The sequence below is a fragment of the Brachyistius frenatus genome, unplaced genomic scaffold, assembly GCF_029030835.1.
Source record: "Brachyistius frenatus isolate BFR_SWC_R1_liver_20210118 unplaced genomic scaffold, ASM2903083v1 Contig_102, whole genome shotgun sequence".
Lineage (NCBI taxonomy): Eukaryota > Metazoa > Chordata > Actinopteri > Embiotocidae > Brachyistius > Brachyistius frenatus.
Window position 1 is genome coordinate 1,086,186 of NW_027210701.1, and position 19,988 is coordinate 1,106,173.

At 52.7% G+C, this 19,988-nt stretch overlaps 1 protein-coding gene across 8 annotated transcripts in view; it reads right to left on the reverse strand.

Annotated features, from left to right (window-relative positions):
- Positions 1-19,988, reverse strand: part of syne1b (spectrin repeat containing, nuclear envelope 1b) — a 67,408-nt gene that overhangs the window by 16,746 nt on the left and 30,674 nt on the right. For all 8 annotated transcript variants that reach the window (XM_069711604.1, XM_069711603.1, XM_069711598.1 and 5 more), the window contains 48 exons: positions 19,562-19,717; positions 18,740-18,904; positions 18,490-18,662; positions 18,254-18,407; positions 18,021-18,164; positions 17,369-17,533; positions 16,960-17,277; positions 16,722-16,877; positions 16,435-16,605; positions 16,041-16,367; positions 15,803-15,955; positions 15,548-15,715; positions 15,136-15,312; positions 14,863-15,009; positions 14,656-14,781; positions 14,377-14,553; positions 13,990-14,255; positions 11,734-13,894; positions 11,294-11,631; positions 11,051-11,195; positions 10,726-10,944; positions 10,374-10,642; positions 10,140-10,305; positions 9,902-10,057; positions 9,675-9,827; positions 9,419-9,601; positions 9,053-9,190; positions 8,757-8,942; positions 8,556-8,678; positions 8,261-8,443; positions 7,982-8,125; positions 7,694-7,894; positions 7,458-7,598; positions 7,209-7,322; positions 6,805-6,966; positions 6,517-6,711; positions 6,258-6,428; positions 5,239-5,430; positions 4,982-5,113; positions 4,801-4,901; positions 4,565-4,718; positions 4,257-4,382; positions 1,709-1,864; positions 1,417-1,626; positions 1,243-1,344; positions 1,031-1,150; positions 680-880; positions 430-603 (listed from right to left, as the gene is read on the reverse strand). In XM_069711604.1, the coding sequence (XP_069567705.1) occupies positions 430-603; positions 680-880; positions 1,031-1,150; positions 1,243-1,344; positions 1,417-1,626; positions 1,709-1,864; positions 4,257-4,382; positions 4,565-4,718; positions 4,801-4,901; positions 4,982-5,113; positions 5,239-5,430; positions 6,258-6,428; positions 6,517-6,711; positions 6,805-6,966; positions 7,209-7,322; positions 7,458-7,598; positions 7,694-7,894; positions 7,982-8,125; positions 8,261-8,443; positions 8,556-8,678; positions 8,757-8,942; positions 9,053-9,190; positions 9,419-9,601; positions 9,675-9,827; positions 9,902-10,057; positions 10,140-10,305; positions 10,374-10,642; positions 10,726-10,944; positions 11,051-11,195; positions 11,294-11,631; positions 11,734-13,894; positions 13,990-14,255; positions 14,377-14,553; positions 14,656-14,781; positions 14,863-15,009; positions 15,136-15,312; positions 15,548-15,715; positions 15,803-15,955; positions 16,041-16,367; positions 16,435-16,605; positions 16,722-16,877; positions 16,960-17,277; positions 17,369-17,533; positions 18,021-18,164; positions 18,254-18,407; positions 18,490-18,662; positions 18,740-18,904; positions 19,562-19,717 (10,359 nt within the window). The remainder of the gene's footprint in view (positions 1-429; positions 604-679; positions 881-1,030; positions 1,151-1,242; positions 1,345-1,416; positions 1,627-1,708; positions 1,865-4,256; positions 4,383-4,564; positions 4,719-4,800; positions 4,902-4,981; positions 5,114-5,238; positions 5,431-6,257; positions 6,429-6,516; positions 6,712-6,804; positions 6,967-7,208; positions 7,323-7,457; positions 7,599-7,693; positions 7,895-7,981; positions 8,126-8,260; positions 8,444-8,555; positions 8,679-8,756; positions 8,943-9,052; positions 9,191-9,418; positions 9,602-9,674; positions 9,828-9,901; positions 10,058-10,139; positions 10,306-10,373; positions 10,643-10,725; positions 10,945-11,050; positions 11,196-11,293; positions 11,632-11,733; positions 13,895-13,989; positions 14,256-14,376; positions 14,554-14,655; positions 14,782-14,862; positions 15,010-15,135; positions 15,313-15,547; positions 15,716-15,802; positions 15,956-16,040; positions 16,368-16,434; positions 16,606-16,721; positions 16,878-16,959; positions 17,278-17,368; positions 17,534-18,020; positions 18,165-18,253; positions 18,408-18,489; positions 18,663-18,739; positions 18,905-19,561; positions 19,718-19,988) is intronic.

Here is a 19,988-nt window from a genome sequence, read left to right on the forward strand (position 1 = left end):
ACCAGGAACACTAATTAAACACGTAACTACTGAAGCTAAAATGCAGGATATTAAAAAAGCAGTAATTTCAGTCTGTTGTTTGTGTAAAAGTGTAAAATACATAATTTGTCTTCCATTTCATAAATATCTTTTCCTTCTAGTTAGAAACATGTTGAATAATTAATTTCCTTCTAAATTACACGTTTTATTAGGAATAGAATGGAAACACTAATCTTGTAAAACATGTTGCTCCCATTTTAACAAGGGCGAAAAAAGGGAGAAAGTAAAATATCTTAAAAAGTTCAGTGTAAATAATACACATAAAAATGAATTACAATTACCCTGTTTAACCTTTAAAACCCTTTTTGACACATTTGTCCCATCTTGATGTAAAATAAAGATGTTTTCCGTTCACACGTCTTCCTGTTTAACCGGTGATCTCTGCCTCACCTCCAGGATGCCCTCCAGCTCCACTCCTTTGCTGTGCGCCTCCTTCAGGACGCTCTGAGCCTCGGCCAGCATCTCCTCCAGCGCGCAGCTCTCTTTGGGCAGCATGAGGCCGCTGATCTTCCTGAAGTACGTCTCCGTGAGGATCATGTGGGACTCCAGACCCTGGAAGAACTCCTGCAGAAACACACAGCGTTACAAGCGCTGGATTCTCACCCTGATGATGAGGATGACCCTTCATCCTCAGACTCACCTTATGTTTGTCCAAGTGGTGCTGGACTTCCTCCACAGAGCTGGCGATGACCCTCTGGTCGGCGGCCATCTTGTCCTTGGCGGTGTCCACCAGGTCGGTGAGGTCCTGCAGTGCGCGCTCGTACTGCTCCTTCAGAGCCATGTTCTGGTTCAGCCCGCTGCGCCGCGATCCCACCGTTATCACCAGCTCTTCGTACGAGTCCTGCAGAGAAAAAAAAAACCCTGTATGTTCTGGGTTTGAAATTCCTAAAAACTACAAAAAACCTCCTATAATACTTATAAAATAAAGAAACTTCGTCATCCCTGAACATCCAGGAGTTAAAAACCCACATCACTCGTCTCCGTTGGTTACCTGCAGCTTCAGCAGCTTGTTGGTGGCGATCTGGTCGGCCTGCAGAGCGGCTCCTCGGCTCTTCAGCTCCGAGATCCTCTGCTCGAAGTCTCTGAGGCTCTCCTCCGCGCTGCCGATCACCTGAGCGAGAGGACACACACACACACATGAATCACACTCTGTCACTTTATTTCTCTCTCTGTGTATGTGAGTGAATATTTAACCTGCGTCACCTCCAGCTGCTTGGCGGCCGGCCGCTCCATCGCTCCAGCGAGAGCCTGCAGGATCTGACACTTGGTCTCGATCAGAGCCGTCTGGAGCAGCTGCAGTTCAGTCTGTCAGACAGGAGATCAGTTAAACAACAGTTATATTAACGTGCGCTTCTCTGATGAAGAACACAGCTAAACCTGGTAGGTCGTGAGCTCGTGCGCTCTGCTCCTCATGTGGTCGCAGCGTTGTCCCAGAGCGCAGCCCAGCATCCCCAGTCTCTCCCTCAGACAGCCCAGGTTGTCCTCCAGCAGCGCCTGGTCCTCGTGTCTGAGCCCGGCCGACCCGGAGAGCAGCGCCTGGCTGAGCTTCACCTCCTCCGTCACGTTCCTCACGTCGTTCTCCAGAGTCTACAGAGAACAGCGGGCTCGTGAGGATCATCGGCTCGACCGGTTTCATATTTAAAACCTGCAGGGAGAACCCGGACCGTACCTCCTGCTTCTGCAGCTGAGTCTCCGTGTTCTCCGCCAGCAGCACCGAGCCCGAGAACACGTTGTTCTCCACCCCGTCCAGCCAGGAGGAGGTGGAGGACACAGCTGAGTAGAGCTGCTGTTCCATCTGCACTGTCTGAGTTTCACCACCACCGGGCTGCAGACACACAGGAGCCATGAGTGTTTAATAATAATTTGAATTAAATCTCATAATATGTCATATAATGTTGTTTTTACTTGTTATATTAAATGTGACCCGTTTGGTGAAATCGGGTCGCTTGACCGGTTTGGTCTTAAAATCTTAAAAATACATGAGTGTATCAATATCTTTTTTCATCAGATATCTTGATTACAACCAGACTGAGCGAGCTGAGCAGTTCAGTATTCCTATGTGCTGTATTTATTCAGTTTGAGAAACCATCTCCAGAAAGTACTAAAACGGACTAGAAAGCCTCTCTGTTGCTATGTCGTTGCTAAGGGTCGGACTACATTGCCCACATTACATAAGAGTCTGATTGTTTTTCAGTTGCTAGTCATAGCCCATGTGTTGCCATGGAAACAGAGATCGCACTACCAAAAAGTTGTATATTTTGAGAGCGAATTGCCCCACAATATGAATACATATTTTATTTAGCTGGTAACTTGTTGTATAATCACAGTATTGCACTCGAGGGTGCTTTAATGTTATTATTGGCACGACAGTGATGTGGAAACTTGTACGGAAAATGTATTAAAAGCCACAATTGATTCTGTTTTGAGACATTGTACCAGTAGGTAAGAGACCAGACGCTGTCCAGGGTCCTGAAAACAGATATGTTGAATTTTCTGCTGATAGCAACTAAGAAAGCTCTCATGAGAAAACAGGATGACAACAGAAAGTCCCACCATTGAGGACCGGGTTCATGTGATCCACCATATTCATATGATGGAGAACTAACTTTTGTTATTTGACACAGTGAACCACCAGATCCTTATTTCCTCCCTTCAGGACCTTGGTGTCTCAGGCTCTGTCTTTTCTCATCCTACCTCAACGACCGCACTTACCGGGTAACTTGGAGAGGATCGGTGTCTGAACCTTGTCCTCTCACTACTGGGGTCCCTCAAGGCTCCATCCTGGGTCCCCTCCTCTTCTCTCTGTACACCAACTCTCTCGACTCTGTCTTTCACTCGCATGGCTTTTCCTACCACAGATATGCTGATGACACCCAACTAATCCTCTCTTTTCCCCAATCTGAAACACAGGTAGCCGCACGAATCTCTGCTTGTCTGACTGACATTTCAGTGCATGTTCGCACACCACCTGAAAATTAAACCTCAACAAGACTGAACTGCTCTTCCTTCCAGGGAAAGGCTCTCCCACCCACAACATGACTATTACCTTTGACAACTCCGTGTTAGCCCCAACCCTGACTGCTAGGAACCTCGGTGTGACACTAGACAGTCAACTCTCTCTTACTGCCAACATTACTGCAACAACACGTTCTTGTAGATACATGCTGCACAACATCAGGAGAATACGTCCCCTTCTCACTCAGAAGGCAGAGCAGGTTCTGGTCCAGGCTCTGGTCCAGGCTCTGGTCCAAGCTCTGGTCATCTCACGCCTAGACTACTGCAACTCCCTCTTGGCAGGTCTACCTGTTAGCGCTATCTGACCAATGCAGCTCATCCAGAATGCCGCAGCTCGACTAGTCTTTAACCTCCCTAAATTCACTCACACTACTCCGCTCCCTTCACTAGTTACCAGTAGCTGCCCGCATCCATTTCAAAACATTGGTACTTGCGTACTGTGCTGCGAACAGATCGGGTCCAGTCTACATCCAGGACATGGTCAAACCCTACACCCCACCCCGTTCACTCTGCTCTGCATCTGCCAATCGGCTGGTCTTTCCCTCACTGCGAGCTAAACACTCTACAAAATCACGACTGTTTGCTGTCCTGGCTCCTAAATGGTGGAATGAGCTCCCCAATGACATCAGGACAGCAGAAACTCTGTACATCTTCCGCCGCAAACTAAAAACACACCTCTTCTGACTTTACCTTGAATAGGTAGCACTTTAGTAGCACTTAAAATGACACTTACTGATAGCACTTTGTAGTTTGGCTATCTTGAAGAAAACTGTACTTTCTTGATTCTTGTTGTTCTGGATCTGTGCCCTCATGGTTGAAATGCACTTATTGTAAGTCGCTTTGGATAAAAGCGTCAGCTAAATGAAATGTAATGTAATGTAACTAATTTTTGTTTTAAGACTTGAACAAGAAAAGTTTGAAAGCTGTTGGAAATCTTGGATTGATTATTTACGTCATCCAAAATGTTTCATTTAGCTACTCCTCTGTTGTTCATATTTTCTCTTTTACTTTTGTGTTAATTTCCTCTTCATTTTTTACATGTATTATTTACACAGTATGTACTTTTAAGTTATTATTATTATTATTTTCCCGTGTCACCCTTGTTAAAATGGAAACATCATGTAAACATGTTTTACAAGAAAATGTTTCAGTTCTGTTCCAAATACGAATTTACATTAAACAAAGAAAAAGAAAAGCCCCACCTGAGTGGTCATGTCCTCCACCATGAGTCTGAAGCTGTCGTACAGAGTCTTCAGGGACAACCTGTCCGCCTGCGTCTCTCCTTTGAACAGCGGACCGGTTGAGACACGAGACGCTCTGGAGAACACCTGGACAGAGAATCAGGATGAGACAGAGAATCAGGATGAGACAGACAAACAGGATGAGACGGACAAACAGGATGAGACAGAGAAACAGGATCAGACACAGAATCAGGATGAGATGGACAAACGGGATGAGACACCAGCAGTGTTTTCTGTGTGCGGTGCAGAATAAACCCACAGACACGTACCGGCTGCTTGTGGTCCTGCTCCAGCGTCTTCTGCAGCAGCTGCAGTTTGGTCCTGAGCTCCAACCTCAGACTCTCCCAGCGCTGCTTCATCTGCTCCCGGCCGGCTGCCGTCTCCCTCTCAGACAGAGCGGCGGCTGAGAACGGCTCGGCGGTGCTGCACGGGGACACGGACACGGAGCAGGTCATGTAGAACGAGTACAAACATGAACTGTGCAGACGTGTGGAGTCTGAGATACCTGGCGCTGCTGGGCGACGCCTGCTGGATGAGGATCTCCTCTCCTCTGCTGGCGACCGACTGAAGCAGCTTCTTCTGCTCGGCCAGCTGCTCCTCCAGCTCCTGCAGAAGACAACACACACCGGTGAGATTCTACCACGTTCTGCATGGAAACAGGGTCCAAAACAACAAACGCAACTTACCCTCTGTCTCTGCAGGCTGTCCTGGTGCTGCTGGGTCCGTGTGGTCCGGGCCTGGGCCAGCCAGTCCTGCACGCTGGGACTCTGAGAGAGGCTGGAGTCGGACTCGCTGTCCTCCTGCTCCTGAAGAGAACCCTACAGAACCAGAACAGGAGATAATGCTCTAATTCAGTCATTGGTGGGACAAAAAAAAAAGAAGCTTTCTTTCATCCTCAGAAAGGATTTGTTATCTTCGAAAAGCGTTTCATGATGAACCTCACCTGGATGTTCAACTGCTTCTCCTGCAGCATCCTCTGCAGCTCCAGCAGACCCCCCTTCAGTGTCAGCAGCTTCCGGGCCAGGTGCTCCGCCTCCTCCTTGGTGTCGGCCCGGCCCTCCAGCAGCAGGTTGTCGCTGCGCACTGACAGCTCGGACAGCGCCGCCGCCTTCTCCTCAATCTCCAGCAGCATGTTCTGTAGCAGCAGGAGCAGAGAGGCCAGCTCAAACATGGCGTCTCCCCGCCTACAGGAGATCCTCTACACGACGGACCCCCCCCGGTCTGGCTGAGCTCCCGGTGCCGGACGCTTTCCCTGGCGCTCAGGGAGCGCTCTCATCCTTTGCCTACCACTGCTGCCGCGCCTCCTGAGCGACATATTACCGCTAATCCTTCACACTCGGCGGTCTGCAGCACACATGCAGCTCTCCGGTGTTCGGAACCATTCTCAGTCCGGACCAGCTGTGAAAGCCCGTCGCTGAACGTTGCTCCGACATCTGAGGAGACATTTGTTTTCTAACAGTGCTGCAGTTGCTCCGTCGTCTGAGGAGACATTTGTTTTCTAACAGTGCTGCAGCAGCTTATTCAGAGGCAGAGGAGCTGCCTCACCTCCCTACGCTCCATGTTTCCCCTACTTGGATATTCAAGCAGCTTTGTCTCCAGTACCAACCCTGACAGAGGGCTCGATTAATCACCTGGAAGCTACAACTCTTACTGGCTCCGCCCCCTGCCGCTGACACGTCCCGTCCCTCGGAGAAATCTGCATAATCTGCTTAAGACTATGTCCTTAGCCATCCAAGTGCCCCTCTAATGCCACTAATGCTCCTGTTTACGCTGTGCAGGCTGCGGCCCCCCACAATGATCCACAAGCAGAACACAACAGTGACAGATGACACATATGTGGATCATTGGATCTGCATCACTGTGACACCCAGAACCTCCCCAACTGACAGGATGTTCATCCAGTGACATCATTCCTCTTCTTAAAGCATCAGATGTGGAGTGGACAGAAGGGGGTGCTCTCACCTGACACTCAGCCAGCTGGTCCTCCATGTCGGCCTCCTCCATGGGCTCCAGGATGGAGGTGACGGCGGCCCTGGTTCTGGTCAGCCAGTGGTCCAGTTCGTTGGCCTGTGTGTGGTAGAGCTGGATGACCTTCTCCTGCTGTTGACCCTCTAGACGCTCGCTGACGCGCTCCTGCAGCAGGATGCGGCACATTTTGAATATCACACCCACTCACACAGAGATATAAAGAACATCACTCTATGAGAAGTGAAGCAAGCACCTCCAGCAGCTGCTCCTTCCCCGACGCCTTCATCCGGATGGTGGCCATCCTCTCGGCCAACACGGCGAGTGACGACTGCATGGCCAGCTGGTCGGCCACGTCGGATTCCACAGAGTCGGCAGCCAGGTCATCCGTGAAGCTCGCCTGCAGCCGGTTGATCTCCTCCTGCACACTCTCCATCTCCTCCGTCAGACCCTGAACACGGCACGCACGGGGAAACATCTCCTTTATCCGAGAGGATGCTGTGACGGTGGACGGAGGGACAGTGATGATGACACGCAGACTGACCTGGTGCGCCCTCAAGTGGCTGTCGGGACTTCTGTCTGCCTCCAGAGGTTCGCTCAGTTTGGCCTCCAGAGTCTCCATCTTAGAGGAGATGGACTGGAGGGAACTCTGGTAGAGCTGCTGCTTCTCCAGAGCTTCATACAGAGACCTCTGCTTCTCACTGATCTGGGACACAACAAAGTACAGCATATTCATCAATAAAGATAATAATAGAACCGATGATTCTGATAGATCGGAGTGATTTTCTGTATCGAATCTGCTACTAAAGTATCACAGCAGAACATGAAGTCACAGGTTTATATGTGATGTACTAGTGACTAAAGTGTGTGAGAAGGAGCAGATTTCACTTTCTGCATATTTTAACATGCAGCTGCTGGTAAATGACATCACGGCTCTTTTCCACGTACCACGTTCTTCAACGTCTCCCAGGAACGCTGCAGGTCGTCCAAGTTGGCCACCGACTCAAATGTTGGGTCGTACAGTTCCTGGATCGGAGCTCTCGTCAGTGTTCCTCGTCCCATCTAAAAAAAAAAAACAACAACCAGCAGTCAGTGATGAAACAGACAGAAAGCAGGAGAAAAAGACTAGAAAGCTGACTGACAAGACAGAACCAGAGAGACCAGACGTTGATGAGGAGGACAGACGGCGTTGGTTACCTTGGTGACGACGGCCTCAGTGTGAGTGACGGGCGATGGAGAGCGACACACCGGAGGAGAGGACACCTCGCTGTTGGTGCCCTCCTCCCCGGACTCCTCGGTGACAGGCGACAGCAGCGTGTGACAGCGGCCGGCCGTCATCTGAAGGAGGAGCACATGTGGGTGGAGCTTAGTTCACATTAATACAATAAAACACCAGTATGATGATGATGATGACGATGATGATGTTTTCCTACCATGATGGCCTGTGCTGAGGATTTCTTGCACTCGTCTGCGTCGGCCTCCTGCAGCCCCTCCGGCAGCCCCTCCGGCAGCCCCTCCACGTCGCTCACCGTCAGCAGCATGGTGGCGTGTTTGGCCTTCACTGCCAGCATCTTACACTTAGAGTTCAGGGAGGCTATTTGCTCCTGGTAACCTTTGATCTTTTGGGCAAGCTCCTGTTCGAAAACACAAACCGACACATAAAAGTTAGTGAGGTGGTTCCACCTTGACATGAGGATCCATAAATAAAAGGAGTTGTGGACCTCGTGGTGGAGGATCTGGGCCTGCAGTTCCTGGATGTTGCTGGAGGGGATCGGCCGGTCCTGAATGACCCGATGAGCTTCCTCTATCAGCGCCTGCAGGTCTCTCACTTCCTGTTCGTACTGCTCGTACTGCACCACCGCCTCCTGCACGAGAGGTGACATCGAAGAGAAAAACAGGTCACCTCTGGAACTAACATTTACATCCTAGCTGCCCTCCATTATTACCGAGTGTCTTTGAATGCAGCAACATCTCCTTTATCTGAGAGGATAAGGATTCACCTGCAGGATGTTGCACTGCTGGATAGCCACGTGCTGCAGCTGGCTGGCCTCCTGCTGCAGACGCAGGGCGGTGCGACAGATGGCCAGGTTGGGCATCACCTCCTCGGGGACCTGCAGGGCGCTCTGACACAGCTGCACCGCCTGCACCTGCTGCTTGAAGCTCTCCATGTCCGCCAGCAGGCGCTGCACACACACACACACACACACACACACACACACACACACACACACACACAGTCAGTACCGTGATGAGCAGTTTCAGACGGACAGACAGTGACAGATGATTTGTCGGTACCTGTCGCTGAGCCAGCTGCTCCTTCAGGCTCTGCCGGGCCAGCTCTGGGGAGGTCAGCGTGGACTGGACCTGCTCCAGAGCAACGTGCAGGGCCTTCACTTCGTACTCTAGGGCCTCCATACTCTGAGGACACAACATCAGGGATATGTTTACCACACGGGATCAGCTGCAGGTGCTAACAGGTATTTCATGCCTCCGTACCTTGTCTGCATCCTGCAGGCTCTGCAGCCGGGTCTTGATGCTCTGCTGAAGCTCCTCTGTGTGTCGGCTCAGTTCACACACCTGCCGACTCATGGACTCCACCTGCAGCACCTCAGACAGCAGCTCCACCTTCTCCGCCATGGACTCCAGGTCTCCGTGTAGCTCTCGAGACTCACGCAGGACGGCCTGAACACGGAGAGATGAGGTAGCCTCATGTTCCTCCATGTTCATCTCTCCCTCTCTGAATTTAAGAAGATCCCAGCCCCACTTTAACCCCTCCCCCCCTCCCATCTCACCTGGTACATCCGAATCTGCTCCTGCAGATGAACGGAGGAGTTCCAGATGATGTTGGCCCTCACCAGGCTCTTGGCTTTCTCCGACCACCTCATGATGAAGTCCAGCATCTCGTTGTACTCGTCCAGGTAGCAGACCGCCTGAGGAGCCGGGAAGAGAGAGATTAATGTTACTGCGTCTGATGAGCAGAGGAAGAAGAAAGAAGAAAAAGAAGAAAGAGGAAAGAAGAAGAAAGAAGAAGAAAGAAAAGAGGGAAGAAGAAGCAGAAAGAAAAGAAGGAAGAAGACGGAAGAAGGACGGAAGAAGGAAGAACAAGAAGAAAGAACAAGAACAAGAAGAAGAAAGAAGAAGCCTTGAAGGAGGCAGACCTTCTTCAGCCAGTTGTTCCTGCAGTCTGCCAGTCGCGTGGTGTGGTGATGCATCTCTGACAGCTTGTTGATGGCGTCACTCAGCTGCTTGGCCAGCAGAGGGTTCCTGCGGCTGAAGTCCTGCACGGCGGCATCGAGTTCCAAGAGCGTCCGACCGCACGAGTCCAGGTCCTCGAAGAGGCTCTTGGGGAAGAGAAGCAACAGGTCAAAGGTCACATCCTGAAGAAATTTTAAAGTACAGAGCAGGAGACCCCACCTTGACTTCCTCCTTGGCGTGGTCCACATCAGGAGACTTCTCCTTAAACTTATTGGAGATGGCTTTGAGTTTCTCCGATGTGTCCTGGATCCTGGAGCTGAAGTCCTCCTTGATCTCTCTGGTCTTCTGGTTTTCTCTTTCTTTAGAAAGAACCTGTAACAAAACAAATGACACACTGCAAATCCGATCCCACAAACTTGAACCGAGCTGTAAAGACGATGGAGTACCTGATCCTCGATAGCTCCGAGCGCCAGCGACACCTCTGCGAGCTGCATGGAGATCTCAGAGGGCAGGATGGTGTACAGGTCCAGGTACTTGCTCTGCTGCTGCTCTGCCAGTTTGTCCACATTCTGCCGGTAAGTGATCACATCTCCGTGTACGACCTGCCGACAGGAAGAGAGACGGTGAACCTCAGAGACACTGCAGACAGCAAGCAGGTGATCTGCTTGTCGGACGTCCCCGAACCTCCAGCTCCTGCAGCAGGGAGTCGATGTCCAGGGTGGGGTTGAGGAGAAGCTCCCTGGTCTCCTGGATCCAGGCTTTCACCACGCTCAGCTCCTTCTCCACCTCCTCCCTGTCCCTCATCTCCTGGGCCGTCTGGGCTCGCTTGGTCCGGGACTGCGTCAGGAGGCTGGAGGACGACAGGAAACTTAGAACACTGAAAACACATCAAGCCACTCATTAAAACCCGTCTCCCACCTCTCCATCTGGCCCTGCACCGATCTGATCTCCTTCAGGCTGGGCAGCTCTTCCTGCTCGTTGGTCGGGGACGGCACCTCCACATCGTGCAGCAGGGTGAGGGCGTACTGACGCAGCAGCGTGAGCGCCGACAGCTCGCGCTCCAGGTCCTGACTCAGCAGGTCGTGCTGGTCCAACAGGGACTGCAGGGTGGCTTTAGATGCCTTCTCCACGGCGCTGTCAGGGAAGCGGCTCTGGAGCTCCTCAGAGACACTTCTCACCTTCACCATCTAAAGAAAATATATTTATTAAAGCTTTATTTCCTGCTGAATGAATTGCACCCCCTTTGCTGGCTAGCTGGCTGCCAGCCTACCTTCTCCCTGAACGTCCTCCACTCCTGCGCCGTGTCCTCCAGCACCCTCTCCTGTCCCCGGGCCACGCTGCGGAGACGCGTCCAGCGCTGCCATACGGTGGTCATGGAGCGGCTGATGGTGGCCTTGCTGACGTCGCTCCCGACCAGCTCCAGCTGAGCAGCCTGTTCCTCCAGACCGCTCAGCTTCTCCTGGAAGCCGTTCACCAGCGACACCAGCGACTGAAACATCGAGAGACCAGTCACAGAGGGTTCACAGAGGCCCCGCCCACTTATCCTTAACCACAGAAACGGAGTACGGCGATGATGTCGTCTCGGTGTCTTGTACCCGGTGGCTGCACAGCTTGTCCTCGGCCTCCTGACTCGTGGCGGCCTTCGCGGTAGAAAACTCAGTCAGCTTCTTCTCGGCTTCGTTCATGAGCTCGATGACCGTCTGCCTTGCCTCCTGGTATGACTTCCACTGATCCACACAGCTGGAAAACAGCAGCACACACACACACACACACACACCAGAGAATATAAACGCTGTTCGTGAGAAGTGACTCCGTCCTCCCTGTGTCCCCGTGCGTACCTGTGCAGGACGTCCTGGTGACACTGCAGCTGGTCCCGGACCTCCACCCCTCTCTGCTCTGCCGACGCCACGCTGACACGCAGCTGCTCCCTGGCAGTGGGGTTGACCAGATGATCCAGCTGTGGCAGCAGCATCTGCAGGTCCTCCAGGTGCAGTAGGAACTCCTGCTCCGTGGCCATGATGTCGCCCTGCTGCCGCAGACACTCCTCGTAGTTCTCCACGTCCACACCCAGGCTGGCCTGCTGCAGGAAGGACACGGCGTCCTCCAGCCACTCGCAGGCCGACTGCATCCTGAAGTGGTACTTCTGACACAGAACCAGCGCCTCCTCCAGAGTGATCTGCATACAGAGTTATAACATGTAGCTGACGGAATCACAGATGAACCGCGTCCACTGATTGTATAAGATAAGATGTATAAGATTGTATAAGACCGTCCCCACCTGTTTGGAGCTGAGCGCCTTCTGGACGTCGGCCTGCAGCTTTGCCATCTCCTCCAGGCTCGTGTCCACGTGGACGGGGACCAGCTCATTGGCGCTGATGTGCTCCTGCTTCTCCCGGCTGCTCAGAGCGGCCACGATCCTCAGCCTGGACTGCACCTCCTCCTGCATGATCTGCTGCTTCCTGATCTCCTCCTGCACCTTCTCCACCCGCACGTCCACGATCACGGCGCAGTCCAGCTCGTCCCGGACCTGCTGCAGCCAGTCCAGCGTCCGCGTCATCTCTGTCTCGAAGTCTTTGCTCTGGACGAAGCGGGTCTCGCACTCCTCGATCAGGTCGCCGACGGCGGCCTGCAGCGACCGCAGCTCCTCCTGCCACATCACCACCTGGTCCTTAGAGGCGTCGGTGGCCGCCTGGTCCACGCGGGGGGCCAGCGTGTCCATCTGCTCCATGAGGCGGGACAGGTGGGAGTTGGCGCTCTGCAGACTTCCTGCCAGAGCGTGGTAGTTCTTCAGCCTCTCCTCGGCCGACTGCGTCTCCGCGTTCACTTTCACCAGCTGCTCCTTGGTGGCCTTCAGCTCCGAGTCCACCTGCATGGCCATGGCCTTGTGGTCCTCGAAGGACTCCAGGGTTTCATCCAGGTGCTCCACCTTCTGCTCCAACAGCCTCTTCAGTCCGTTGTAGAGACTCACCAGCTGGGTCATCTCCTCGGGTCGCCACGGCTGCCCGGTGCTCCTGAATCCTTCCTTCTTTTGGTTGAGCTCGCTCACGGCGAGACCCAGGCTGCAGAGGTCGGTCTGGATGGCTCTGTAGTCGCTCTGCAGGCTGACCACCTCCTCAGTCTGCAGGCCCACGGGCTGCGTGCCCAGGTGGTTGAACTGCTCTTCCAGTTCCTTCAGCGCCTTGTGCGTGACGTCGATGAAGGACGTGTACTCGTTGCGTGTGAGGATGGCCTGCTGGATCTTCTCCTGCTTCTCCTTGGCGAGCGCTAAGATGCTGTTGTACTGCTGCGGCAGCGTGTTGAGCTTCTCGTCCAGGTAGCAGTGGTCCACCTCATTCAGGGTGGGCAGTATCTCCTGCCCGGCTCTCTGCACTATCAGCAGGAGGTTCTCATACTCGATGGCCTGCTCGATGATCTGTTGATACTTCAGCTGCTGCGCCTCCAGCTCAGCGTCTCCAACCATCAGATTTATCTCAGGGAAGGTCACGATGTCCGCCTGTTTGATCCACTGGCAGATCTTCTCCAAATCCGTCTTGAAGTACTTCCTGGAGACGAGAACCTTCTCCAGTTCCTGGAGCTTCTGGCCGCAGCGGTGCAGCGTCTTGTCGAAGATGTTCTGCAGCTCCTGCAGCTTGGTGAGGATCTCGTTGCGCTCCTCCTCACTGGCGTCCCTCATCAGGTCCCGTCCCTGCGACCACAGAGACGTCAGCTCGCTCTGGTAGGCCTTCAGGCTGCTCTGGATGTTGCGGCACGTGCGGACCTGCTTGGCGAGGTCGTCGGGCAGCAGGGCGATGTACTCCTCGGCCTGCGCCTTCTTCTCGTTCTGCTGCACCCAGGAGATGGACTGACCCACCGCCATCAGGAACTGAGTCCTCTCCGTGAAAGCCTTGCTGAGGTGCTTCCTGCGCTGCACCACCTTCACGCTCAGAGACTCCACCTCCGACTGGGTGGCGGAGATCAGCTGCTGCAGGTGGTGCCGCTCGCTGAGGCCGAGCCGGGCCAGCACCCTGTCGGCGTCGGCCATGGCCTGAGCCAGCAGCAGCTGCTTGGCCTCCAGCTCGCTGCAGATGCTCAGATGGTCGAACAGGAAGCTCTGCGCCAGCTCCGGAGGAGGGCTCATCTTCATGGCCTCGGACAGGGCGGGCTGCTGCTCTTCGGCCCAGTCCCGAGCCTCTCTCAGACGGGCCTCCACATGACCCATGTCTTCCAGGGTCACCACAGAGTCCTGGATCTTTCTCTTTATCAAGTTCTGCATCTGAGACCAGCGCTGCTCAAAGTGGCTGATCTGTTCTTTCACCAGCTCCTTGTCGTCCAGGTTCAGCTGTTGAATGACTTTCTGTTTCTGCTCCTTCAGGTCCTCCAGAGTTCCTTTCTGGTCCTCCAGAGTCACCGCCAGTTTCCGCAGGGCCTCCAGGTGCTGGGACGAACTTTCAGCATCCGTTCTGTCGGAAAAAATAAGATGGATTTACAGAACTGACACGGAGCTTCTGAAAATACCTGAAACACATGGTCACAGCAGCATGATTTAAAACCCCACCTGGCCAGGTTGTCCCACTCTTTGGACACCTGCTCGAACAGCACCTCCACCGCGGCGATGCAGTCGTGGTACTCCTTGGACCGGTGAAGGTCCTCCAACCTCTGGTTCTGGAGCTTGTTGGCCTGGTGGCAGAGCTCCAGCCAGGAGTGGCTCAGATGGTCCAGCTCGCCGTGCTCCGGAGAGTCCTGGCCTCCCGTCAGTCGGCTCACCGTCTCCGTCATCCGGGTCAGGACGCTCTGCTTCGACTGCAGCTGCTGGCTGCACTCCTGAAGAGACGAGGAGCAGACCACAGTATATTTATATTTAAATCTAAAACACAGAGCTGCAGAGGAGGAGGACTGACTGGTGTGATGAGGAGACGTCAGGCCGCGTGCTTCGTTTCCATACCTTGGCCTGTGCCAGCATGTTCTGTGCGATCTTGGTCTCCAGCTCGGCGGGTCGTCTGGAGAGGCTGAGCAGCTGCTGCTCCATGTCCTGGAACAGGCTGCTCAGGTCTTGCTTCTGCTCCTTGATCTCTCTCCAGCCCTCCGACAGCACCTGCGAGCTGGACATCCTCTCCTCGATCTGCACAGCACGGGTCATAAAAAAAAAAAAACACCCTTTATGAGAAATGAAGAATGGAGAATCATAAATGCGTTTCATGTTGTACGGTGAAATAATACCGACCGTGAGTTTGACCTGCTGGACCTCAGCAGCCGTCACTCTCACAGCGTCATCAGACAGGTCACAAACGGAGCACACCAGGTCCAGGTAGGTGCTGGCCTGCTCCTGAAGCGCCCTGTAGTGCTTCATCTGTAGGTCCAAAGGAACACAAATCAATCATAGAAGAATAACTTTAATAACGGCATCTTTTCCTCAACCTGAGACACAGACCTGTTTGAGCGCCTCCTGCAGGCCGGAGGGTCGCTGGTTGTTGAGCTGCAGCTCCTCCTGGACCGTAGACAGCCACGTTTGGCACTGCTGCAGCGTGTCCTGATGATTCACGTGTTTCTGCAGCTCCCGGTCCAGACTCTGGTACACCTGTTCAACAAGAGGAGATAAAAGATTAGAGACTATCTGTGTGTACTTTTTATCTGAAATGATCTGTTCAACATTTTTACAAACTAATAAATAAAAGACTGTGGTGGCGGTTGTGTTATTACTCACTCGCTGGGATGTGCTGCAGATGGCAGAGTAGCTGTCTCTGGTTCCCTGCTGGTGGGCCTGGACCTGCTGACTGATCTTAGCCTGAACCTGGTCCGTGCAGCTGCCGACGAGACCTTCTCCTTTCTGCCTCAAGCTGCTGAGACGCTCCTCGAAACCGGTGATTTCCTCCATTATAGCCTGAAAATAAAACAACACGAGAATGTACAGCTTCTTCTGCTGTTTGAAACGATAATCAGTATATCGTTACTGTTAGCTCAGGGCTGTAAGCGGAATACAATTAGCTAAATTCTGTTAGCTGAGAACTGTTAGCTGAGTCACTCTCTGTATGGATATGTTCCTGATCCAGGGCCTCTCCTATAATTTACATCAAAGTAAAGTAAAGATATTGTTTTCGGGGTCACTCCGGACTCACCTTGTGCCGGGCGAGTTGCTGCGTGGCCATCTCCATACTGCTGGTCTGCATGGAGTCAGAGGTCACCAGCCTGCTGGACATCTGCAGCAGCCATTTCTCCACCTCCTGCAGCTCACTGTTGTAATCCTCGTGTTCTTTCACCCACTCCACCAGGTTCTGGACCTGCGTCTGAAACACAACAAATCTCAAACCTGTAGGTCCCTTTCACCAATGAACTCCAGACCCAGCTGAACAGGACCAGAACCGACTAGGTACCTTAGCAGCCACACAGAGGTCCTGGTAGTCGGCCTGCAGCCTCTTCATGTTGTCGCTGATGGTGGGGTCGTTCACCGTGTCCAGCAGTGCCTCTGCTTTCTCGGTGACAGACTTCACCGCCGATTCGTGAGACTGGACTGTATGCTGGATGGTCTGCAGAGACACAGCAGCAGAACGTCGTACATTAACTCGGGTTCACGTCTGGATCTCTGTTCACAGATTCAAAAATAAACTTTACCTTGTACTTTGCCAGCTGAGCCTTCTTTTGGTAGAGCTCAGCTTTGGGCTCCACGCTGGATGCCAGAAGGTTCTTGGTCTCCAGAACCCACTGGGCCTGGGCCTTGTATTTGTCCATAAAGTCTTTGGAGAGCGAGATGCACTTCTCCAGGGAGACGTGCTCTGAGCGCAGGGCGGCCATCAACTCCTCCTGCTGCAGGAGGCGAGCGTCCACCTCCTCCCTGAGCTGCTCCGCCTCGGGCTCCTCCAGGAACATCATGGCTCGCTCCGTCTTCTCCCTCATGGTCTTCAGGTAGGTGTGGCCCTGCTCCATGTCGGCCTGCAGGGCCTGAGAGGATACGGGTGTTAGTATGGATTGATGGATGGATTGAGGCCACGCCCGCTAAAATACCAACCTCCAGTTTCTTCATCTTCCTCTCCATGGCGAAGCGGTCCACAACGTCCACGCTGATGGCCACGGTGCTGAAGTTGTTCTGAGCCGAGCTAAGCCAGTCGGAGAAGGTGGTGAAGATGCACTGGGCCTCCTCGATGCAGCTCACCTCCACCTGGAGCTGCTTGATCGTCTCCTGCAGAACAGACGTGGAGGAGACGAAGTGATGCGGGGAGAAGATGAGTTTAAATTTCTAACGACCCCAGCGCTCTCTCTGTGTGTGTGCGTGTGTGCGTGCGCGGCTGCGTTTACCAGCAGGTGCAGGAGCAGGGCGTGGTAGCGCGCCGTGATCTGTGTTGCTCTGGTGCTGATCCGGCTGCTGATGTGGGTCTCATCCAGAACCTGCTGAGCCAGCAGACTGAGGCCCTCCATCTCCTCCTGGTACACCAGCACCTCCTCCTGCCAGCTCTGAGGAGAGGAGGAGGAGGAGGAGGAGTGTCACGAGAACACCTGGGTTATTGGATTTCTATCTAAATCTTCCCACACCGACCTTGATGAGCTGCAGCTGGGCGTCCTTGGTGGCGCGGTCGGACCGGCGGTGGCTCCTCAGCTGAGCTTTGGTCTCCATTCCTTTCAGCCAGCTGTACAGACGCTGGAACTTCTGCTCCATCTGCCTCAGTTTGGCCAGAGCGCTGTTGAGCTGAGCGCGAGTGTCACCCAGCCAGGCCTGGTAGAGCCTCCACTCCTGCTGGAGGGTCTCCAGCGCTCGGTCCTCGATCTGCGGCAGACCCCACGGGACCACCAGCTCCCGGCTAACCAGCACCGTGTTGAGCAGCGCCTGGCCCTCGGTGCAGTGCAACTGCAGCTCCTGTTGGTGCACAGAGGAGCACGTTACATGATAAATGAAATGACGTCTGTCTCTGTGTTGTTGTTGTTGTTGTCGAGATCGTTTTACTGACCTGCAGCTTCTGCAGCGTCTCCTCCAGCATGTCCACGTCCCCCTCCAGCTGAGTGTAGCAGCCCAGCTTCTCCTGCTCCTGCTCCAGCCACTCCTCAAACACCTGCAGGCCACGCTGGTACTCATGGTGGGCTTTCACCAGCTCCTCCGCTTTACCCACCGCTCGCTGAGGAGGAGGAGGAGGAGGAGGAGGAAGAGACGACGACAATTCAACGGTGAAATCAGACTTGGATCTTATTTTAACCTTACAGTCTGGGCTGATAATCAGTCCCTCCAGGATTTTGCTGTGTTTTTTTGTGATTGTTGCGATTCAAGTTTTACGTGATTTTGGAGGAATTAGAAAAAATTCCAAGTTGAGAAAGAAAAAAATAGTTTTTTTTAAGCACTACCTATTAAAGGGATACATTTGTGATCACTTCCTGTGATAATAATCATGCTGCACATCACAGAAATATTTTAGTTCTAGTCTTTTTTTCTTACTCAGAAAACCATGGAGATAAAAGATACTAAACAAAAATCATAAAAGTGCCGTAGCTTTACAATAAATGACGATGAACTTCCTGTTTACGTCTCTTTGACAGAATCTTTTTGTGTTTTGAAGTTGAACTTTTTAACCCCCTCCGTGCCGCTCCGCACCCTCTTCTGTTGGTTACCATGGCGTTGTCTTTGACGGTGTTGTAGCGCTCCTGCAGATCCTGCAGCTCCAGCTGGGTGACATAGTTCTCGGTGATGCCGGCGCTCTTGGCCGTGATGGTGTCTAGCAGGGTGCTGTGGCTGAGCACCTCCTCGTGCAGCAACTGGAACCAACAGGGAGAGGACTTTAGATTTAAATACACACTTTGCATGTAACAAAAGCCATAAAGTACACAGTGGGACGAAGCTGCACCTTGGCTCTGCTCAGATTAGCAGTTTTATCTCTCATCTCCGAGCACTGCTTGTCAGTAGGATCCAGACTTTCCTCCACTCGCTCCACCCACGACACGAACTGATGGACGTCCTCTTGGTAGCTGGTCCACTGAGACAGGGAGCCCTCCAGCTGGCTGGTGGTTTAATTACAACAATGTTAGAACAAACACTTTTTTGTTCAACCTCTGGCGGATGTTAATTTGATGAAGAGCGAACCTCTTGCACTGGATGGAAGCGGACAGTAGAGCGTCCCAGGAGTCCTTCAGTTCCTGGATCTGTTTCTGGACGGCCGGAACGCCCTCGGCCGACGTGTTCCTCTGGACGGACTCTCCTCTCGTGGTCAGCATCTTCAGCTGGATCTCCTTCTCCTGACGAGCCGTCAGCAGGGCCTGCAGCCATACCCACCGACAGTCAGCACTTTAAATCACACTACAAAGTAGAAACTTTCCCGGGTGGACCTGTTTACCTCCAGCTTGATCATCCTGCTGTCCAGGATGTTTTTGTCCGCGGTGGGGGTGCAGTAGGTCTGCAGCATGTGGCTGGTGTCGGCCACCCAGTTCTGCAGCTCCTTCAGCCCCACGGAGAAGAGGTGGTGCTCAGTGGCGATGCGGTCAATCCGGGAGGCCTTCTCCTGCAGGGAGGGACGCAACAGGAGGGTTGACGAGAGAGGAGATCCACAGCAGGTTCAGACCGCCATCAACATGCTAATAAAGATTTATGAAAGGTTATGTTGAAAAATGCTTGATTTTGCAGCAGTTTAAAAAAAAAAAAAAAAAAAAGAAAAGTTGTGTAGTTTTATGTGAGTTTTTAAAGTTTTTTACAGTAAAATGCAGGGATTTTAGTGATTTTATTTACCACCTCCCTGATAAAGATATATGCTGACTTCCTGTGATGATAAAAATCCTGCTGCACATCCCAGAAATATCTGGCTTGTATTCTGTTTTGAACTGTAATATATACCGTTATACATAATACAAAGGCTACATCTGTTTAAATCACATTCATTCAACACTCAAACAAAGTTCAGTCTCTTACAACTGGAAGTGTGGAGAAAACCTGTTGTTGCGGTTAGCTAGCAGCAAAGAGGGGGCGGAGCCTTGATGGTTGGAAATGAACACTTAGTTTTGGTAATAAAGAGAGTTTTATTTTGAAAGGAGAGCAGAGCTTCTGTTCACAACAGTTTTTGAGGAGGAATTGCAGGAATTTTGCAAAATTGCAACTCCCAACCACCCCCAGAAGAAGGCCCCTCCCCCCCGTGCTCAGGTGGTGCCCTACGGCAGTACGTTACCTTGGTCAGGTTGGTTAGAGCTAGGTACTGAGCAGACAGCTGAGAGACACGGTGCGCGAAGCCCTTTCCGGCCGCGTGTTCATCCAACAGCAGCTGGGCCTTCTCTTTCAGCCGGCTCAGCTGAACCTCGTGAGAGGCCAACTCCTCGAGCACAGACTGGAAATGCACAAGCAGGTTATCAAAGAGCATGCAGGCTGACAGAGGAATATCAGACAGGTAACATCGGACGGGGGGTTAGTGACATGACGGAAGCCAATGAGAGGCGGCGTTACGGTCGTGACATGCAGTCAACGGAGAATATACTCTAGGAGAGAAAGCTGTTTAAGAAGAGAGCAGCGCAGAGGAGCAGAAAGTTCTGGCAGTTAGCGTTAGCTCGTATCTTCCTAAAGTGAAGATGATGATGTCGGGTTGACTCTGAAGCCCTGAG